The sequence below is a fragment of the Panthera pardus genome, unplaced genomic scaffold (assembly GCF_024362965.1).
Source record: "Panthera pardus isolate Hobbes unplaced genomic scaffold, ASM2436296v1 HiC_scaffold_15, whole genome shotgun sequence".
In the NCBI taxonomy this organism is placed as follows: domain Eukaryota; kingdom Metazoa; phylum Chordata; class Mammalia; order Carnivora; family Felidae; genus Panthera; species Panthera pardus.
Window position 1 is genome coordinate 38,947,260 of NW_026526710.1, and position 23,518 is coordinate 38,970,777.

The 23,518-nt window shown below is 34.4% G+C and overlaps 1 protein-coding gene across 5 annotated transcripts in view; it reads right to left on the bottom strand.

Moving 5' to 3' along the window:
- Positions 1–23,518, bottom strand: part of ESCO1 (establishment of sister chromatid cohesion N-acetyltransferase 1) — a 74,404-nt gene that overhangs the window by 12,008 nt on the left and 38,878 nt on the right. For 4 of the 5 annotated variants that reach the window (XM_019418324.2, XM_019418322.2, XM_019418323.2 and 1 more), the window contains 4 exons: positions 20,111–20,225; positions 17,519–17,579; positions 16,114–16,228; positions 12,866–12,997 (listed from right to left, as the gene is read on the bottom strand). In XM_019418324.2, coding sequence (XP_019273869.1) covers positions 12,866–12,997; positions 16,114–16,228; positions 17,519–17,579; positions 20,111–20,225 — 423 coding nt within the window. Of the gene's footprint in view, positions 1–436; positions 561–12,865; positions 12,998–16,113; positions 16,229–17,518; positions 17,580–20,110; positions 20,226–23,518 lie in introns of all 5 variants that reach the window. The other variant, XR_002072113.2, reaches the window with a different exon arrangement.

Below are 23,518 nucleotides of genomic sequence, written 5' to 3' on the forward strand. Positions count from 1 at the left end.
AATATTCTCATTAATGTTTACATGATACAATCAGCTATTTTGTTAAGCATACAATAGGTAAAATGCAAGCTAACTTCTCTATACTACTCACTCAAAAATCTAATACCACAAGAATATTTTTAATTTACCATTTCCCATTTTAAATTAATTTTGAAAATCACACACCAAAAGCAAGCCCCTTAAAATAAGTGATTCCCAGAGCCTGAAAGATAACTCTCCCAGTTTCTTGATAAAAGAACTCTTAAATTCCTTTGGAACATGGTTACCTCCACAAACAAACACTCATGGTTTTATGTCTGGCATGCCAAAGACCTCCAGGAGGTTTTAAATGAACTGATTTGCATGCAGTAGCCCAGTATGTAGTAAGGAATAGTTTTTATTCTTATTGATCACAACTATCAAAGTCACAAGAAGGAGACTATAAAAATATAACTACCTTCTAAGAATCTAATAGGGAAGGAGAAGCTACGTTGTGTGTATCTGAAGTTAAACATACTCAAAAAAAGAGAGGTAATAAACTCTTCTTCAGATCCACACTCGTGGTGATTAATGAGCAGAACCTGCATGAAAAAAAAAACAAAACAAAAACCACTTAAATCTAGTAAGATGGGACTGAACCAGAGGTTAAAACTAGGAGCTTTGAAGTTAATAATAAGTACAGAAGGAATGAGCTTAACTGGTTGTTCCATTTGCCTTACCCAATCAACTTTACATTTAAAAAACAAAAATAAAAACAAAAACAAACAAAAAAAACTTTCAAGAAGCAGTATGTACTTCTATTAGAGAAAACCATGATCTTCTGAAATCTTTTAAGACTATGAAAGCTCAATAAAACCAAGAAAAAGACAACTACATTTTTTTTAATACTATGGCAAGTTTGAAAGGAAGCTGATTTTCTGTTAAAAAATTTAGAATGGCTTTTTAGGAGAGGGGCAGGATCTTAGGGACAAAAAGTCTAGTAATAAGCTTGGTAAATGTAACAATTTGAAGTATTTAAAATGAGAATTTGTTTAAAAAACAGAGCACCCAAAGATAAAGTAAAATTCAGTTGATTGTAATTATGATTGGTTAAAAGGTTCTCAAGATTTGAAAAGGAGCAGAAACAATAGACACAGAAGTCATTTTTTTTTTTCAAAATAGAAATTAAATCTGAATTTAGGTAAACAATTTTTAAGGAGTATAAAAGACATTACCTCTTTTAAAACAAATTTATATTACTATGTTAAGTTAGGAAAAGCTTTTTAAAATATATCCACTTTCCATAAAATGAAAACAGACTTTTCATCTTAAAAGTTAAACTATAAATTCAATGAAGAACTAGAAAATTTAAGTAACCCCCACTTCTAAAAAAGTCATATCCTGAGCTGAATTATCTAAAGAAAATCTGATCAATTTACCTATTACCTTTAAAACAAAAATATCGGTCTAATGTCATTATATTGCACCATAAACACTAGACAAATTATTTTGTTTTACTGACTTTTTAGTGTAAAACTTTCTCCTGAAACAATTTGAGACTTGCACATTCATGCAGAAATTCTATCACAATTGGATTTGACAAAATTTTGTTTTATATATGACTGTTTCTTCACATACATATAAGCAGCAAGCATTTGCAAAGGGCAGAGTTACTATTTCTCAGGTTTCTAATACTCATGAAGACAGTGTATTTTAGTGAAAACTGTTCAAAGGTTTTGGAGTAAAAGTTCAGGGTTTAAAGCCCTGTTCTTAGTAGTTACTAGCTATATAACTTGTACAAATCACAAATTCTCTGTTTCCAGATCCAGGCTATGTACAAAATGGCTGTCATCACCTCCATCACTTAGTTGCTTATTAAGAGAGTTGTATTTAAGATAATTCCTCACACAGAGTAGCCACTCAGTAACTTCTATTCTACCTTAATAATGATATCAAACTAAGATCAGTGCCCTACTCTAAGAAAACACAAGTTGATTAATAAAGTCCCCAAAGTTAAATAAACAATAAATTCAAACCACAGACAGATGAAAGAACCAAGTAGGCTAATGTCTGTCAAATAACATACTTAAGACATTTATATGCCTCAACTGTAGTTATCTCTTTCCTGGAGTTAATAACCACATGATCCTCCTGACTTTAAAAAGTTTAGAGATTGTCTGTTGCCTGAAACTGAGGCAGAGGTGAAGGTTGTGGGGGAAGGGTGCATACAATTTACAGGAATAACCAAACAGCCACAGCTTTCCACGAAGATGCAAATTCCAACCCAGTGCATTTACACTTCTCACCTTTAGCTCTAAAATGTTACATATATCCCTCTGGTAGCAAGTAATATTTTCCAAACCCCAAATTTTCTTAATTCACCTATCTGGCTGTGAAAAGCAAAAAGCTTTATATTCCTAATAGCAATCAATGATTATTTTTTGTTCCTTGCCACTGTACTTACTCTAAACTTTAGAATCTAAAGAATGAAAAGGATTTCTCCTCTCTTTCCATTTAAAAAGGGTATTAACTGAAAACAATATACATTAAGTGGTGGAAACACTGATCTATACAATTACCAAAATTCACCAAGATCTGTGCATTTAACTGTATGTAAATTATACCCCAATTTTTAAACCTCACACTAATCACATTCATAAAAAGGCTGAAGGAGAATACCCATGAAAAAAATACTTTGAGAAATAAAAACAACAACCAGCTTTTGAAAAGATTACCAATATTGCAAGAAAAAAAGACAGGGAGAACCTTCAGATTAAAGGAGACTTAAGGGACATGCCAACGAATGCCAATATATGGATCTTAATTCAAACAAATAAACAGTATAGAGAATTATATTTGGAGAGCTTTGAACTCTAAGGGAATCTCTGAGAGTAAGGAATTAACTGATTTTTCTTTAAAGGTGTAGTTATCTTTGGGCGCCTGGGTGGCTCAGTCCATTAAGCATCCGACTTTGATTCTGATCATGATTTCACAGCTCATGGATTCAAGCCCTGCATCAGGCTCTGCTGTCAGCACAGAGCCTGCTTCAGATCCTCTGTCTCCCTTTCTCTCTGCCCCTCCCCCTGCTCGCTCTCTCTCTCTCTCTCTCTCAAAAATAAATAAAACATTAAAATTTTTTTTAAATTTTTTTTAATTAAAAAAAGGTGTAGGTATATTCTTTAAATTACTTCTATGGTGAGGTGCCTAGGTAGCTTGGTTGTTTAAGTACCCAGCTCGTGACTTCAGCTCAGGTCATGATCTCACGGTTCATGGGTTCCAGCCCTGAGATGGGCCCTGTGCTGGTAGTGCGGAGCCTGCTTGGGATTCTCTCTCTGCTCCTCTCCCATTCATGTGTGCTCTCTCTCAAAATACACAAACTTAAAAAAAAAAGAACTTTTATGGTAAAAATAGTCATCTTTTCATCTTTTAGAAATACAGATTTAAAAATATCTATCAAAATGATAATGTGACACCTGGGGTTCGTTTCAAAATAACTTAGAAGGCTGGATGAAAGAAGACTGTCCGTGAATTGTTAATTATTAACACTGGATGATAAGTACATGGGCATTCATTAGTGTATGTGTGTGTTGTATTAAACTTTTTATTTTAGAAAATTCAAACCACCCATCGCCAAAACACTATCAATGGCCTAAGGCTTGTTCAAGCATCATTTATTTAGAAGTGAAAAATAGGGGTGCCTGGGTAGCTCAGTCAGTCAAGCATCCAACTCCTGATTTCAGCTCAGGTTATGATCTCACGGTTCATGGGATCAAGCTCTGTCAGGCTCTGTGCAGACAGCGCAGAGCCTGCTTGGGATTCTCTCTCTGTACCTCCCCTGCTCACATGTGCATATGCTTTCTCTCAAAATAAATAAACATTAAAAAAAAAAAACAGAAGTGAAAAATAATGCAAAACAAATCTAGTCAGCATATCAGTTAGACCTAAGGTAAGGAAAAGGAGTGAATGCAACAGGGGCACAAAGGGGCTTGAGATGCCAGTAATGTTTCTTGTCATATGGGTGTTGACTTTGTCAAAACACCATATTAAGCTGTGTATTCATTATTTGTGTACTTTTTTTTACATGTTGTATTTCACTTGATCTTAGCCAACAGGCCGAGAAGCGATTACATGTTGTGTTTCAATAAAAATTTTAAAAATAAGTACAAAAGCAATTTGAAAAAACATTTCAACAGCCAAGTTTAAGAATTATTATGTATTGAAATAATTAATTTTTAAACCCATCTCTTTTCAAATCATAAGTCTTCAGAAATGAAAGTAAATTAAAATTAAAATTAGCTCTGTCAAAATTCAGTTACATTTGATAGTTACCCAAGGCATAAAGTATAAAAAAAAAACTGCTGGAAAACTGCAGAAATTCCAATGCAGTGTATAAAAAAATTTTGAGATCAGACAGGAAAGCTAAATACCATCAAGAGGTCAGTTCTTCCTGATTTGATCTACATATTCAATGTAATCTCAATCAAAAACCTCATCAAGTTATTTTATGGATACTGACAAAATGATTCTAAAATTTATATGAAAAAGCAAAAAGGGTAGAACAGCCAACACGATACTGAAGGAGAGGAATAGTCAGAAGACTGACGCTACCTGACATCCAGACCCCTTCCAGTGGCAGTCTGGGAAAGGAGCGGCAGGCACCATGTCCAGCCATGAAGGTGGCATGAAGTCAGTCCCTGAAGCAGGTCAAGGAGATGGATGAGATGAGGCATTCAAACAGAAAGAGGAGTAGAAGAAACTCAAGGAGCTAAAGCAAAGGCCGTGGGGAGGGGTCTCCTGGCCACAGGTGGAATTAAGAAATCTGGCAAAAAGTAAGCTGTTCCTTGTGTCTGTGGCAATGGTGATACTTATTTCTATCCCTGTTTAAACATCTGGATTCCTTTTCATACCAGCTGTTGCTATCTACAGTTAGAATGAAATGTTTCTTAGATTCTATTGTACATTTGAAAATAAACTTTCGGAAAAAAAAAAATCAATCATTAAAAAGAAGACTTACTACAGGGGCGCCTGGGTGGCTCAGTCGGTTAAGCGTCCGACTTCAGCTCGGGTCATGATCTCACAGTTCGCAGGTTCAAGCCCCACACTGGGCTCTGCGCTGTCAGCTCAGAGCATGGAGCCTGCTTTGGATTCTGTATCTCCCTCTCTCTCTGCCCCTCCCCCATTCACACTGTCTCTCTCCTTCTCTCTCAAAAATAAATAAAACATTAGGGGCGCCTGGGTGGCTCAGTCGGTTAAGCGTCCGACTTCGGCTCAGGTCACGATCTCGCGGTCCGTGGGTTCAAGCCCCGCGTCGGGCTCTGGGCTGATGGCTCGGAGCCTGGAGCCTGCTTCCGGTTCTGTGTCTCCCTCTCTCTCTGCCCCTCCCCCGTTCATGCTCTGTCTCTCTCTGTCTCAAAAATAAATAAAACGTTAAAAAAATTTAAAAAAATAAATAAATAAATAAATAAAACATTAAAAAAAAAGAAGACTTACTATAAAGCTACAGTAATCAAGACAGTCTGATACTGGTGAAAAAAGAAACAAATACATCAGTGAAACAGAACAGAGAGTCCTAAAATAAACCTACATAAATATAGTCAACTGATGTTTGATAAAATAGCAACAACAGGGACAAGACAGTCTTTTCAACAAATGTTGCTGGAATGATTGGACAGCCACATGCAAAAAAAAAAAAAAAAAAAAAAAAGGATCTAGATACCATACTTCAAACCCTTCACAAAAATTAACTCAAAATGGATCACAGACCTAAATGTAAAAAGCAAAACTGTAAAACTCCTAGAAAATAACAAAGAAGAAATCCAGATAACCTTCCATGCGGCAATGTCTTTTTAGATACAACATCAAAGGCACAATCCATGGGAGAAAGAATTGATAAGCTGCACTTGATTAAAATTAAAATTAAAACCTTCTGCTCTGCAAAAGACACCATGAAGAGCATAAGAAGACAAGCCACTGACTAGGAGAAAATAATATAAATGAGTAGCTGATAAGGGCTGCTATCCAAAAAGATACAAAGAATTCTTAAAACAACAAGAAAAAAAAAACACCCAACTAAAAGTGGGCCAAAGACCTGAACAAACACCTTACCAACGAAGATATAGAGATGGCAAATAAGCATATGAAAAATGCTCCACATCATAAGTCATTTAGGAAATGCAAATGAAAACAAGATACCACTACACACCTATTAGAATGGCCAAAACCCAGAAAAATGACAATACCACACTCTGGCAAGGACGTGGAGCAATAAGGAATCTCATTCATTGCTGGTGGGAATAGTAGAGCCAATGTGGAAAACAGTTTGGCAGTCTCACAAAACTAAACTTACTCTTACCATACAATCCAGCAATCACACTCAGTATTTATGAAAAGGAGTTGAAAACTTACTTCCACACAAAAGCCTGCACCTGTACATGGATGTTTATAGCAACTTTATTCATAACTGCCACAACTTGGAAGCAATCAAGATATCCTTCAGTAGATGAATGGATAAATTAACTATGGTACATGCAGACAATGGAATACTATTCAGCACTTTTTAAAAAGAAATGAGTTATATCAAGCCATGAAAAGATATGGAGTAACTTTAAGCGCACATTACTAAGTGAAAGAACTCAGTATGAAAAAAAACAAATACTGTATGATTCCAACTGTACAGTATTCTGGAAAAGGTAAAACTATGAAGACAGTAAAAAAAGATCAGCAATTGCCAAGGGTTAGTAGGAAGGCAAGGATAAAAAAGGAAGAGAACAGAGGATTTTCAGGGCAGTGAAAATATTCTCTATGATACTATAGTGGTAGATACAGGTCATTAGACATTTTTCAGAACTCAAGGAATGTACACCACCAAGAGTGAACTCTAATAAAAACTATGGACTTTGAATAATGGTGTGTCAGTGTAGGTTCATCAATTTTAACAAACATACTGGTGTGAGGATACTGAACACATGGGGTGGGGGTTAATATATGGGAAGTCTCTGTACTTTCTGCTCAATTTCATTATAAACCTAAAATGGAGCTTAAAAAAAAAATAGTCTATTAAAAAAAAAAAAAAGACCATAAACAGAATTAGGAAATGATATTCCAAAATCAAGAAGAAAAAAGTCAATAGAAACAGGTTCAGTGATGACCCACATATGTGAATTAGAAAAACTTTAAAATTTTAGGACACCTGGGTGGTTCAGTCAGTTAAGCGTCCAACTCTTGGTTTCAGCTTGGGTCATGATCTAGCGGTTTGTGCATTTAGACCCTGCGTGGGGCTCTGCACTGCTTGGGATTCTCTCCATCCCCTTTTCTCGTTCCCTCCCCTGCTCGTGCTCTCTCTCTAAAAATAAATAAATAAACCTAAAAGAAAAATTAAAAAATAGAAGAACTTTAAAATTTCCGTAATAAATATGTTAAAGATTTTAAAGGACAAGATGGACAAACTATGTGAAAAAGATTTCAATAGAGAAAATGAAACTCCCAAAGATGTACGTATATCCTGTGAGAGAAGGATTAGAATTATCTTCATATGCATAAAGTAGAATATATCTCATGGAGAATTTTAAATACAAACTGAAGAAAATTCACTGGTATATGATGATCCATAATAATGTCTTACAAATGGTAAGAAAGAGAGTTAAATTATTTTCACTATTTTTCTAAATGAGGAATGAACCACTTTAGCACCTAAATTTAATTAGGTATATAATTCTATATGCAATCCTAGTTAACAAATCTTTAATTGCTACAATGAATTCAAATTTGGACTACTTTTTACATTTTGAGGTACATTACTGCTAGTTTTATTTTGCCTAACTTGTATCAAATATATCACAATATATTTCATGTCCCCAGTTGAAGATTTAAGTTTTAAAAGATGGCTGTAGGCACCATAGAGAAAGACTGTAGGGAAACAAAACTGGAAGCTGGGAAACCAGTTAGGAAAGCATTACACAAGTGGTCAAATGATGACAGCTTGGTTTTGAGAGGAAGCAATGGACATGACAGAGTGGGAGGATTTGGAATCTATTTTGAAGGTGGAATTTACTAATGGGTTGAGTATAAGAAGTGCAAAAAGAAAACTGAAGGATTATTCGGAAGTTTTCAGTTTAAGGAAATGAGTTACAGGGTGGCACCACTTCCGGAAATAGGGAAAAGTAGAGAAGAACAGATTAAAGAAATGTTTGCCACTAGATACATTATAAATTCTCCCTCCTGAGAGTTTATAAGTTCTTTTTAAAAACTGAAAAACTGGGGGCGCCTGGGTGGCTCAGTTGAGCGTCTGACTCTTGATTTCGGCTCAGGTCATGATCCCGGGGTCGTGGGATCAAGTCCCACATCGGACTATGTGGCCTTCCATTCCAAAGCAAAATTATTTTCTAAGATTTGGAAGTCCCGCTCCCATCCTATATTTATATACCACAATACTCTAAGTATTTAAGATGCAACAAAGTAGGAGGCACCTGGGTGGCTCAATCAGTTTAGCATCCAACTTCGGCTCAGGTCATGATCTCATGGTTCGTGAGTTTGAGCCCTGCATCAGGCTCTGTTCTGACAGCTCAGAGCCTAGAGCCTGTTTCCGATTCTGTGTCTACCTCTCTCTCTCTGCCGCTCCCCTGCTCACACTCTGTCTCTCTCTCTCTGTCTCTCAAAAATAAATAAACATTTAAAAAATGTTTTTTTAAAAAGATGCAACAAAGTAGAAAAATTAAAAATCAGGATCAGAGAAGAGAGAAACAAACTTGATATATAGCCTTATCTTTAAGCAGAGACACTCAACGAAACTCAGACCATTCTCTGACCTCTCAGTCCCTCCTACAAATATACCTGCTCCCTATTCCAGTGATGCCACAGTACAGTTCTAAGGGCCAGTGCTACTTTGCTTCAGATTCCTTTTCCATTCCCAAGATTTAAAAATCTCTATTCCTGCTCTATTTACTTCTCTTTAACACCCAGTGTCCTCTTTCCTAATCACCTTCAAAAGGAATACAGAAAAAGTATATAGAAATAAATATGTATTCAAATTTCACATAAAAAAATTAAAGACTCAGCAAGAGTTACTGGGTAATTTTTAACAACTATTTTTTTAAGTTTATTTATTTGAGAGAGAGTGCACGTGAGCAGGGGAGAGGCAGAAAGAGAAGGAGAGATAGCATCCCAAGCAGGTTCCGAACTGTCAGCACAGAGCCCGATACAGGGCTTACCTTATGAAGTGACTGAGCCACCCAGGTGCAATGATTCTATACATTCTATACATTATGCAAGTTTCACAAATGTAGCTATTATCTGTCACCATACACTATTACAATACCATTCATTATTATTCCCTTTGCTGTACCTTTTATCCCCTCCCATGAAGAGGAACAACATTTTTACTTTGATGGTTTAGTATTACAATGCTGGAGAGTGTGGCTCTGTAGCCAATCAGAAATCTGTCAAATCTTCCTTCAGTTGTTCTGATCATCGATTTTCCCCTTTTCTACGAATGCCCTAATAATCCAACACCACACACACCACATACACATACTACTCTCTCCTTATATGTCACTAAAATATTATTTCTCTCCCTACATTCTATCAAAATATTATTTGATCATTATGTAAACTTAACTGTATCATTCACAATTCTCAAAATTCTTCAACATCTGAAAGAACAGAAAGAAAAAAGGCCAAAGGGCATCAAAATCAAAGTATCACAATCTGATTTGATGCATTTTTCTAATCTTACTACCTACAAAAATCTGATTCAGTAAAAACAAACAAACAAAAATTATTCATTATTCCCCACACAGATGTTAAGATTTCTCATTGGCTATACTATGCCATCAATCACAGATGACCTCCTTTTGTCCATTTAAAAAAAAATTTCAAGTCTTAATTTTTCCTCACCGATGAAAACAAACCCCTCTTCTGATCACTGCTTTACCAAATTATCACTTCTGAACTGCAAAGCTAATTTATAACTGAATTTAAATAATTAGTATTGACTTACTGCTTTAGTAGTTACATAAATCTCTTGCTAACTTTTCATTTCTTTCAGGTTTTGCTCCTAACCTTGAAGGCAAGGGCATATCCTATACCTCCGAGAGTAGAACCCTCCACAGAGCATTTATTCAGTCAGGTGTTAATTAATTCAAAGGAGATAAGGAAGGATAGAGGACAAAAGGATTAAGTTAGAAATTTCTCTGCAAAGAACCCAAATACATTACTTAAAGTTCAAAATATAACTGAGTTTTGGATAGGCTCCAGGCCTGGCAACATTGCTCACTGCTCTGGGAAGAATTTTTCCCGCTTTCTTTTCACACCTTTAGTAAAGAGTACCTCAGTTCAACAAGGGAAATTGAAGTGTTTCTAAATGTAAACCAGAGTCCAGGCTCCCCCTGAAGCATTAACAAGTTCCTTCCTAAACAGCTTATAATAAGTTAGATAAAAAGAATTTCCTCACATGGTATCCATGAGGCAGATGGGGTACGGAATAGAGAGCATCATCATTCTTTCCCCTACCCCCAAACCAAAAAGGATAAAGAAAAAGAAAATATTTTTGCCAACCAAAAAAAAAAAATAAAAAAAATAAGGCTCTTTGGGCATCAATTTCTATGATAACTAAATAATTTAAATATCATTTTGATCTTTTGTAAAGGTCTTTAGCCATTCTTAACTGTCACAGATTATTACCATATCTAAGAGAAAATTTTTATCCAAAGGAAAAGCTATTTATTTCCTTAAAAACATTTGATTAAAATTTAAAAAGTAAAACTCTCATTGGGTCTAACTTATTCTATTTTCAAATGGTCTTAAGTAGAACAAAACTTTATTTCCAGTCCCCAAATATTGTCATTTAAAGTTAATTAAAGCCAGAACACCAAATGACTTCTTTCTATGTGCTTCTCTCCAGGAAACATAAACAGATAAAATCAGTATTAAAAAAAAAAAACAGATGTTTTCTCAAACACTTAAAAAGTGATTAAACTTCAATTATAACTCAATTTTTAAAAAGGAAAAAAAAGTGCTTGATGCAAAAACACAACACTAGCCAACACTAGCTGCCCCATAAGTGTACAATAATGCAAAGCACCATACTAGGTGCCCAATAAATGTTTAATGTCCCAATCCAAAATCGAGAGCTGTGATCACAGCAGAACATCTTCAACATAACATGTATGTTTTTATCCTCTCGCCATACACTACATAAGAATGCTACAATGTTTTGGAGGAGTTTCTATAGTCTTAGATTATGTATAATCTGCATTTGAAAACAGCAAAAGAAAAATATTGATCTTGATGTTAGCAAAGGTCGGCCAACTGCTAAACTCAATTCCTTCTCTTGAGCTTATTTCAAAAATAATAAAATAACCCATAGCTCTGTCCCATCAAAGTGGTGGGGTGGGAGGAGGGGTAGGGCTGGGGTAGGAATCAATCTTCCCTAAGTTGCTACATGGCTTGATAGCTTTTCAAGAGCCAGAATTTGTTTAGAAGGTAATGACTACACCTTGTTCCATAAACCAGCTTCCCTCAGTACTGTGGAAGAGCAGAGTGCGTATTTCCTGATTAACTACTTTTTCTCTCAGAAATTAAGAAGTTCCCTTAAGATGAGGAATTAAGTCTTTTAAACCTAATCTTCTTACAATTTTACAAAAGCGATTACAAGAATCAGATGATGTAAAATGAGAACTTCTATGAGACTTATGTATATTAAATGAAATGTTTTTGCCCCATAGTATTCTATACTTTAGCTATCTGATAGAACTATTTTTCTCAAGTTGTAAGAGCATTAATATAGTAAAATTGGAAAGTACAAATTTCAAACAATAAATCAGTATCTAGCTATAGATACTCCACGTCCACACAGTTCATACTGCATTTAGTTAAGTGACAGAAGGGGGTATGTGTGGCAATAGCAGATAAAATAAGGAATATAAAGAATCACCACAGTAAAGACCCCAAAAAGAAAAAAAAAAGAAAAGATAAGAAAACTCTACGTATCTTGCCTAGAATTAATTGGATAAATGAAACAACATGAACCCTTGAACCAAAGATAAGGGTAAGAATTTAACTGAAGCCAATAAAGATCTTTTAAAAAATCCAACATCTGTTGCTTATGTAAAAATCCATATGAAATGAATTGGTGATCTCAGTTCAGATATCCTGGAGGTCTTATTAATGTGAGTGTACAGTACTGAAGGTAACATGTATAGGAAAAAAATAGATTCCATTTCAGATATAGGTAAACGGCAATTACATTAAATTACTAATTTCACAAGATATCTGAAATGGTTCAAAATGATTAAAACTTTGCAATTTCCAGAAACTGTTAAATAATACCCATCGTGTCTCAAATACACATACACTAAAATACATATACTAAAATGTACTTGCTTTGTGGGATTTTTTTTTTAAGTATACAACAAATTCTGAGATCTTAACCTTTAAGAATTTTTTTTTAATTTTATAAAGAAAAACTCTCATGATAGCGAAAAGAAGGTAAATAAAAATTCCAAAACCATCTATTTGGTATAATATATATCACTATCAGTCCTCAAATAAAAACTTGTGCCAAGCTATTATGAATATTAAAAAGGCTTATCAACAGTTAATAATAATCACTAAAGAAAAATTTTTAAATACTCAAATTGAATAGCATTATTTGTTAGAAGAGATGAGGTATAATAACTACTTTAAATATGTACCTTAAATTAAAAAAAATCCCACAACACAAGCCAGCCAGAATAAAGTTAGCTGGTTTTATGTTCAGCTTTGTTTTAAAATAAGCCAGTATACATACTACCAGGGTTTTGTATATATTATTATTTCCTAAAAAATTTGTCAGTGACTTAAATTTGGCAATTCATGTCTTTAAGATGCTGACCTAATTATCTGCATTTTAGAACTCATGAATTTCACTTACCACATATTTTACAGCACTTATAAATTGGTTGTGGAAGAGCAGATGCTGTGTTTCATCTTCTGGATTTGAAGCTGTGTAGAGCATGCCACAAACATTACAGGAAACTGCTCCAAATCTTTTTTGTCCTGCATCCTATTTATAAAAAACAAACAAAAGGTTTTTCCCTCCCAAAGGAGTAATTCAGCTTCTAAAGCTATAACGGGAACATCAAGTGAGAAGTATTTAATCTACAATGAATAATGTTCAGTGTTGATTAACAAGTAAGATGTTAAACTGTGAAATCTAATGTGTAATTTTATTAAATCCTTAATTTTAGTAATCTGACCACTCACTCCACAGCATTTAATAGCAACTAAGAAGAACTCAGAAGTATCTTTTAACACTACTATCTTAGTCCTAAAGCCCTCAACAGGAAATACTCTATAAATGAGAATGAAGATGTATTTTTATATCTGCAATAATTACACTGTTAAAGCTTAGTCTGTGTTTCACAGACTCCTTTTTTAATGTCTTAAAAGTATGTTCTCTTTAATGGTTTTATTCTAGTTTATAAATATTAAAAAGAATATTTTGATGTTACCAAAAACTCATGAGAAAAGGTAATATTAATTTTTCTATTAAAACAGTTAATTATTAAAAATTATTAACAGTAATTTATAAATTTTTTTCATATTAACTAAGTACAAGTACAATCATCCATTCTCCAGTAATTCACTTGTGCTATAGAACCGTAACTGTTTACAAAATGTTTTCTTTCTTGTCCTTATTCAACAAGAAATTTTCAGCAATATGATCTAAATTTAAGAATAATAAACTAATAATCCCTTTACTCTTTTCTATTCTAAAACTGTACAATTTGAATTACTAAAAAAAAAAAAAAAAAAAAAAAAAAGATCTAAGATAACAGCATCTCTAGTATCTTAGAACTAGGATCAAGTAGGGGTATCTTGGTGGCTCAGTTGCATGACTGTATGACTCTCGATTTCAGCGCAGGTTGTGATCCCAGCATCATGGGATCAAGCCCTGTGTGGGGGCACCGTAGTAAGTGTGGAGCCTGCTTAGGATTCTCTCTCTTCTGCCTCTGCCCCTCTCTCCTGCTCACTCTCTCTCTCTACAAAAATAAATAAGTAAATAAATCTTTAAAAAAAAAATTTTTTATAACTGTGGCAAAAAATATATATATAACAATATTTGCCATCTTAATTTATTTTTTTAATCTGAGAGAGAGGGGAATACACAAATGGGGGACAGGAGTAGAGAGGGACAGAGAGAATCTCAAGCAGGCTCCACGCTCAGCACAGAGCCCAATGCGGGGCTCAATCCCACGTTGTCCCACCTGAAATCAAGGGTCAGACACTCAACCAGTTGAGCCACCTAGGCATCCCTACTATCTTAATGACTTTTAAGTGTACAGCTCAGTAGTTTTATTATATTCACATTGTTCTGTAACCAATCTTCAAAAGTCTTTTCATCTTGCAAAACTGAAACTCTAAACCAATTAAACAATTGGTCCCCAATCTACCTTCCTTCCCAGCTCCTAGAAACCACCATTCTACTGTCTCTGTAAGTACTCTAGACACTCACAGCAGTGAAATCTTACAGTATTTGTCTTTCTGTGACTAACTTATTTCACTTAGCTTAATGTCCTCAAGGTTCAACCATGTTGTAGCATGTCAGAATTTCTTTTTTTAAGGCTGAATCATATTCCATTGTATGTATACACATTTTGTTCATCCATTCATCCTTGATGGACACTTAGGTTGCTTTCACCCTTTGGCTATGATGAATGATGTATACCAGTGTACAAATATCTCTGCAACCAAGCAGTTTTCATAGTATTGAGCAAACTTTTCTTCCTTGGTTTCCTAATTGGTAAATGGGAGATAATAGTAGTACCTACCTCATACTTTAAAAACTGAGGCCTAACTAAGTTAATATGAGTGGAGTACATGGAACAATGATTTAGCTGCTATCCTGACCATTAACATCATCATCCTCATCAACTCTAGACCAGAACTGAATAGAAATGCAATCCACAAATTTTAAATTTTCCAGTAGCCATGTTAAAGAATGCAAAAACAGGTGAAACTAATTTTAGTATTTTATTCAACAAAACATATCCCAAATACTTTAACTTCAACATGTACTAAATAGAAAAAAAACTTATCAGTGAAATACTTTACATTCCCTTTTTTATACTAGTCTTTAAAATGCAGTAACTATGTTTACACTTACAACATATCTCAATTCTAATGAGCCACATTTCAAATATTCAACAGCTACATGTGGCCACCATATTGGACAGTGCTGCTCTATATTCTACTAGTCTAATCCTGTTTCACTACCATACTGATTTAACAACAGAAACATTATTAACTCTAATGAAACTTTCCCGATTAACCTTTCCCAAAAATTTGCAGACAATTCTTACAAAGTTATTCTCCTATATTAAAGTTAGAATCAATAGTCTACTCCACCTAATCCTACTGATAATGTTGACTGGAAATACATTAAATTTTCCTATTATTTTGGGTTCCTTCATTTTTTTTTATAGTGTGCTCGCTTACTCAAATTAGGTTTTTTCATCAATCAAAATATCTCTTTTTCAACTTGTCACCAAACTGTATTTAAGTTCTATTTCAAATTAACTACTGGTTTATCTTCCTGTAAAACACAGTTTAAAAATTATAATATACACTAAAATACAGATATTTAAAATCATTTTATGTATTAAGCTCCATGTTATTTTAATATTTAAACCAACTACTAAAACAAAGTACATCAAACGACATATTAAAGAAAGTAACAGATCTGGGGCTCCTGAGTGGCTCAGTCCATTAAACACCTGACTTTGGCTTAGGTCATGATCTCACGGTTTGTGGGTTTGACTCCTGCATCAGGCTCTGTGCTGACAGCTTAGAACCTGGAGCCTGCTTCAGATTCTGTGTCTGTCTCTCTCTCTCTCTCTCAAAAATAAATAAAAATTTTTTTAAAAAAGTAACAAATATAAAGTATCAATCTGTTGTAAATAAAACTAAGAGTATGGATATTTTTTATTTGTTATAGGAGGAACTCACTACTGGGGTTCAAGTTGGGGGATTTCTAATGATACCAGGAATATTTCCATAATGACGATTTATGGTGACAAGCCTCTTTGAAAAAAAAGCAATGAATTTATTCTTTAACAATGTGCATAAGAAAGGTGATTATAACAACACTTCACCAAAAAGGTCAAGTTGGATACTTACTATGATCAACTGTTTTTCATCAACTTTCTCTGCTTCTTTTAGTTTCAAGTCCTTTGGAATTGTTATCTCCAAATGGGAATTACACTTAGGCCAAGAATGATTTGGTGGTGTCTCCCTTTAAAAAAAAAAAAAAAAAAAAAAAAAAAAATCACACTATTAAATGTTATAGAGCTATTACCACTTCAAAGCACTAAAAATAAAAAAAAAAACTTTCTCTATACGACACTCACAAATCTCAATTCCAAGGGGGGTATAAATAACATTTTAAAAATCAAGGGGAGAACACCCAAGAAAATTACTGATTTTCAACAAATAAACAAAAAACTGCTGTACTATAGTTTGAGTAAGTTTCAAGTTTTTCATAGTTTTAGCCATCTGAGTCAGTACAATTTGTCCTAAATACTGTTTTTTAGTAATCTGTAAAGCAAAGTAAGTCAGATTTAATTTAATTTTGACATTAAAGACAGAACCAAGTGCTTCTAAAACGCTTAAAACACTTTTACATGTTGATAATACCAGTACTTCAAGGGTTTGCAGAAAAGTGAATTCTCAAAATACTGTTGCTGAAAGTATAAAAAGACACACATCAGACAAAAATATGGCAATGCAGGATAATTCCCATAGCTATTAATTTATCCTAGATATAGTAATACAAACGGGCAAAGATGCATATGTTTATTAAAGAACTTTTTTGGACAGAAATAAGAAACAACCAAAATGTCTATGAAGTAGAGAACTGTTAAATAAACAATGGAATATTCACACAATGAAATTTAATGCAGATTTAAAAGAATGAGGTAATTAAGGTAGAAAAGATGCCCATATTACCCTAAGGGGGAAAAAAAACTATAAAACATATGTATAGGCACAGAAAAAGTAAAATGAAATGAATACTACTTATGAAAATAATTTTCTTTCTACGTGAAAAACCAGATTATTAGCACAACTTTTTAAGGAAAAATATCCCAAACTCAAAAGTTGGAAGTATAAAATCCTAAAGTTCTGTTAAAAACAAGGCAACAGGTCCAAAATGTAGTTGCTTATGCTAAGCCCCACATTACCAAATCAAGACTTAGTTTTGGCTCTTATAGAAATGGAATCTTTAACCAGTCAATCAGGAATCATTTAATCAGCACTAGTTAGATAATTTGCCCTAATGATAATCTGCCATTCCCCCTAAAGGAAAGTAACTTTGCAATAATCAACCCATTTTTTCCACCAGTTATAACTTTCCTTAATCCCACTCCTTTCTGCCTATAAGTCTTTCATGTTACAGCTCCTTTCTATCTGCCACACTGAATGCTGCCCAATTTGAATTGATTTTCAAATAAACAAAAACTGTAAAAGCCTCAGTTTATCTTTCAATTGTTCCTATATTTACTCTTGTATTAAACTAATGTCTTACCTGTTATCACTGGTCTTAGATGTTTGGTTACTGAGTATAGTGTGTTGTTTGGGAGTTGAACCTGTAATTTAATCAAGAAGATGAGTTAAACCTTAAGCTTTGTACTAGCTCTCCATCTAATAGTTGCAAATCATTACGAAGAAAAAAGAATACACTAAATGTTTTATTTTTTTAAGTTTATTTACTTATTTTGAGAGAGAGAGAGAGCATGTGAAAGGGGATAGGCAAAGAGTGAGAGAGGGAGAGAGAGAATCCCAAGCAGGCTCCATGCTGTCAGCCCATGTTGGGGCTCAATCTCACACACCGTGAGATCATTACCTGAGCAGAAATCAAGAGTCGTACATTTAACCAGCTGAGCCACCCAGGCAACTCTAAATGTTTTCTTTTTAATGAAACCATTTGATAAAATTAGGCCCCCTTCCTAGAAATTACTCTTCAGAAGTATAAAAGTTCTACAGAGTCACAAAGAAATCCAATGGTAGATTAACAGTTTGCCTCTAGTTTCACCAGTTACTAGCACTGAACAACATAGGAAATTGTATAAATGCCCGTATAATTATATAATCTCTACATGGAAATAAATGGGAACACCTCTTCGTTTAAAAAAACCCTGAAGTCTCACAAGAAACAGTAAGTGTTGGCAAGAATGTGGAGAAAAAGGGGCGCCTGGGTGGCTCAGTCGGTTGAGCGTCCAACTTCAGCTCAGGTCACGATCTCACGGTTCGTGAGTTCGAGCCCCACGTCAGGCTCTGGGCTGATGGCTCAGAGCCTGGAGCCTGCTTCCGATTCTGTGTCTCCCTCTCTCTCTGCCCCTCCCCCAGTCATGCTCTGTCTCTGTCTCAAAAATAAATAAACATTAAAAAAAAAATTAAAAAAAAAAAAAGAATGTGGAGAAAAAGAAACCCTCGTGCATGACAGGTGGGAATACAAATTGGTGTAGCTACGGTAAAAAACAGTATGGAGGTTCCTCAAAAAATAAAAAATAGAATTACCATATGATCCAGTCATTCCACTACTAGGTATTTACCAAAGAATACAAAATGCTAATTTAAAAAGATGTTTATTGCAGAATTATCTATAATAGCCTAATTATGGAAGCAACTCAAGTGTCCATTGATGGATGAATGGATTAAAAATGTGGCATATATACAATGGAATATTACTCAGCCATCAAAAAGAATGAAATCTTGTCATTTGCAACATGGATGGAGCTAGAGTGTACAATGCTAAGTGAAATAAGTCAGTCAGAGAAAGACAAATAGAGTACTATATGATCTCACTCATACGAAAGAATTTAAGAAACAAAACAAAGGAAAAAAGAAACAAATACTCTTAAATATAGAGAACTGGTGGTTACCAGAAAGGAGATGAGTGAGGGATGGATGAAATAGGTGAAGGAGATTAAGAGTATACTTATCATGAGCACTGAGTAATGTACAGAATTGCTGAATCATTGTATTATACACCTGAAACTAATATAAAACTGTATATTATACTGTAATTTTTAAAATTATAGTTTCTGAAGTTTTAATATTAATAAATAACGCAATAATTCATTTTATTTTCTAAAAAATAACTGCATTTCTCATATTTATATTGTGCTTTCCCTTCCTCCACGAAAAGTTTAAATAATACGTAATAGAAGAAATTATCTGACTTCAGTATACCACTCTAAGTATTTCCTTTAGCAGAGAGAAACAAGAATGAGGAATTTGGAATTTCTTTCCATATGCCCTTGTGCTTCATCTGATAATGGTGAGCAAATCTTCACCCAACAGCTCAAATAATGTACTGTCAAGGATGTTTTCAAGGTTACGAAAAAAATCTTTGTATGGTATAACTGCACAAATTGCAGAATCTATTTAATTTTTTATTTTTTAAGTAAGCTCTACCAACTGAGCCAGTCAGGCGCCCCTGCAGCATTTGTTAAATCCTTTCAAAAACAAAATCACTAAGATGGAAAACTGAGTAACTCAGGATTGAAGATAAGAATCTGAAGTGGAAACGCACAAATAATCAGCTGTATTTGAGAAATAAGCTTCTACCACTAACTTAGGCAATTCATTAAGACATACTTCTCCAGAAAGTAAGTTACAAACAAAATAAAAGATTTAAGACAAAGACCTTCTGGTAGCAAGTCAAAGAGTCATATTTAAGTACTTTGTTTTTTCTTTATTTTAGAGAGAGAGCATGAGCAAGGGAGAGAGGCAGATACAGCAGGGAGAGAGAGAATCTCAAGCAGGCTTCACACTCAGCGCAGAGCCCAATGCAGAGTTCAATCCCATGACCCTAAGATCATGACTTAAGCCAAAACCAAGAGTTGGACACTCAACTGACTAAGCCACCCAGGTGCCCCCATACTTAAGTACTTTAAACAAGGTAAGAAAGAGAAGCAATTCTGCCCCGAAGAATGGTGATAAAGATTTTTAAAAAACAAAAAAAGAATGGTGATAATTACACATTTGAAAAACATATGCAATATGGTTCAGAAGGATTTAACTGGCCTATTTGGTAGTCAATATTGTTTCCTATCATACTGACAAAAATATCTCTGAACACTGAGAAAACCAAATGATAGTTTCAAAGTTTTACCTGGAAATTTATTCTCTCCTGTATCAACTTTTGCTTGATTGAGTGAAGCTGAAACAGTAGAGGTATTTCCCACGGGATTGTTTTGAAGCTTGGATTCCAAACACAGACTGAAATTCTGAACATACAACATTCAAATTGTTACTACTTGCTTTCATATCAATCTTTGGGACTCATCCCAAGACACTTTCAGTGAATGCATACTAAGAAAATTTAAGATAATACTTCATAGTTGGGGTAATTCACACTGATATGCTTTAAGAGTCTCTTCATGATCTCTCCCACAACCACCCTCTCCGCATCAGCTCCCATTATTCCCCTTCATGCTACACCGAAGAACTTGCAAATCCCACAGATATATTTTGGTTCTATACTTTTTCTGTTTCATCCATCTAAACCTGCACTGTCCAATAGAGTAGCCACTACCTCACCTGACTATTGAGCACTTAAAATGTAGTTAGTATGACTGATTTGAGATTATACTGTCAATATAAAGCACAGATTTTTAAGACTTATTACAAAAAAGTAAAATAGGTCTACTTATAAAATTATATGCTGAAATGAAAGTATTTCTATATGACAGGTTAAATAAAATACTTTAATCTTACCAGTTTATCATTCTTTTTTAACGTGGCTACCAGAAAATTTTAAATCATGTGGTTCACATTACACTTCTACTGGATAATGCTAATCTAGAACCTCTCCCTCTGTATAAATTCAACCCATTACTTAAATATTAACCTCTTCTATGAAGCTTTGCCAAGTTTCTCCATGCCCTTTTCCCAAGTTTGGAATAATTTTCCATCTTCTTCACCTCTACCTCTTTCATGTCCTTATTACTATTTTCAATTGGTTGTTTTTGATTCATCTTCTACAACTTTTTTTTTAACGTTTATTTATTTTTGAGACAGAGAGACAGAGCATGAACAGGGGAGGGTCAGAGACAGAGGGAGACACAGAATCTGAAACAGGCTCCAGGCTCTGAGCTGTCAGCACAGAGCCCGACACGGGGCTCGAACTCATGGACTGCGAGATCACGACCTGAGCCGAAGTCGGACGCTTAACCGACTGAGCCACCCAGGCACCCCAAGCTTCTATAACTCTTAAGAGCAAAGATATTCTATTCATTTTTGTATTCCCAAAATCCCCTAAATCAGAACACTATCAAAGGTGATAATAACTACCAAAAGAAAATAATATTCCAAGCTCTATCCAACATTGGCTGTATCTGTATTGTGATTATTACACTCAACTATGTAACATTATTTTGAATATTTTTGAAAAAGTGAACAAGTTTTATCACTGACAAAGCAGAAAAATTAAAAACAAGAGCAATGACTAATTAATCTCCATTAAATAGGAAGGAATTTAGGAAGTTACTGGCTTAAAAAAAGAATCACAAAATAATTGGGCTTTAAAATTCATAAAGTTCAAATAATTTAAATTCAGCCCAAAGAATTCAGAGAAGCCCTATCAAACATCATCATTTCTCAGTACTGCTGAAACTGACATCAAAATTACAAGCAGCCATAGAAAAAGATTTCATATGATACAGGGTTTGTTTTTATATTCTCCTTCCTCCCCAAGTATAAAATGGCTACATTCTGAAACCAGACAATCTCAGTTTAATAAAAAAATTTTTTTTAAACGTTTATTTATTTTTGAGACAGAGAGAGACAGAGCATGAATGGGGGAGAGTCAGAGAGAGGGAGACACAGAATTGAAACAGGCTCCGGGCTCTGAGCTGCTAGCACAGGGGCCCGATGCGGGGCTCGAACTCACAGACCGCGAGATCGTGACCTGAGCCGAAGTCGGCGCTCAACCGACTGAGCCACCCAGGCGCCCCAGACAATCTCAGTTTAAATCCTAGCTCTACCACTTAAATGTCACTCAGGTAAAAGTTACTTAAATTCCTAAGTCTCATTCCCCTCACCTGTAATATGTAGATAATAATAGAAACCATAGCGTAGACTATAGTGATAATTTTATGAAGCTCTCCTCTGACTAACAAAGAGGCAGTGTTAACCAAAGGCTATTATGTCATTAACCAAAAGCTGCTGTGATGGTTGAACAAAGCTGCCACAATTCTTAGTGCTTATGAATAAAGAGAAATCTCTTAAGTGACTGCTACAATGTAAATTCTTTAAAGGCAGAACACATTTGTCTTCTGGAGCCTAGCACAAAATCTTGGACATAGCAGGCACTCAACTATGTCATGAACTAACATAATTACCACATTCCTGATCACTCTGTGAAAGTGATTGCATCAGTGGTATTGGTGAAAAGAAGAGAAACAACCTAAAAGTGCTTTCAACTTGCACAAAACCAAGTTAGCAAAAAACAAAACAAAAGAAAAACAAAAACCACACACATATATACACAAACTATGCTAGCATTTATGTAAACATTTAAAACACAAACAGTGCTAAGTATTCTTTATGGATATACATAAATAGTGAAATCATAAAAACAAAAAAGGAAAGATCCACACCAACTTCACAAACTCATTTTAACTCTGGGAAGAGAGGTGAATGGAAAGAAGAGGGAGATAAGGTCTTTTCCTGTATCTGTAACATACTTTTCTTATTTTAAAAGACCTGAATTCAATAAAATGTTTTGTTTTTTTTTTTCAAATTTGGGTGGTAAACAAGAGTATGTTAAGTTTCTATAGTATTCTGAATGTTTAAAATAGTCAAGAATTTATAAATGTAAATAAAATTTTTAACACAAGTTTCATAGGACAGTTTCTCATAATGCACCTTGAGAGAAACTGTATAAATCCAAAGCACATTCCAATAAAAACAGTATTACAGGTCAAAATAATGTGGTCCAAGTAAGCATCTCTATTCTAGTACTCCAAAGGATTACATTTCTTATTCTTCGATATAACTGTCCACAAACTGAGGGTTTCTTTTTAATTTTATTTTAATTGACACACAATGTTAACATTAATGTCAGGTATACACATAGTGATTCAACACCTCTCTATACATTATGCTATGCTCACCATAAGTGTTAACTACCATCTATCATCATACAACACTATTACAATACCAGTAACTATATATTCCCTATATTGTACCTTTTATTCTCATGACTTATCCCACAAACTGAGTTTTGACAGGCATTTATGCAGCAAGGAGTTAGAAGATAAACTCCTGAAGATATATACTCCAGGAGAAGATACACCTGGACTATAGCTATCAATTTGCTGACAAAACATACCCTGAAAAGAAAGCCACTCCATCTCTGATGTAAACCACCCTTGTTACACTACCAGTCACTACTTACTTCTAATTACTGTCACTATTTGAATAATTATCTTCTAATTGATGCTTTCATTCCCATTTGTTCAGAAAATAAAATCTAAGAGTACCATATGGTATCTGTTCCCTTTTTAATTTGATTTGT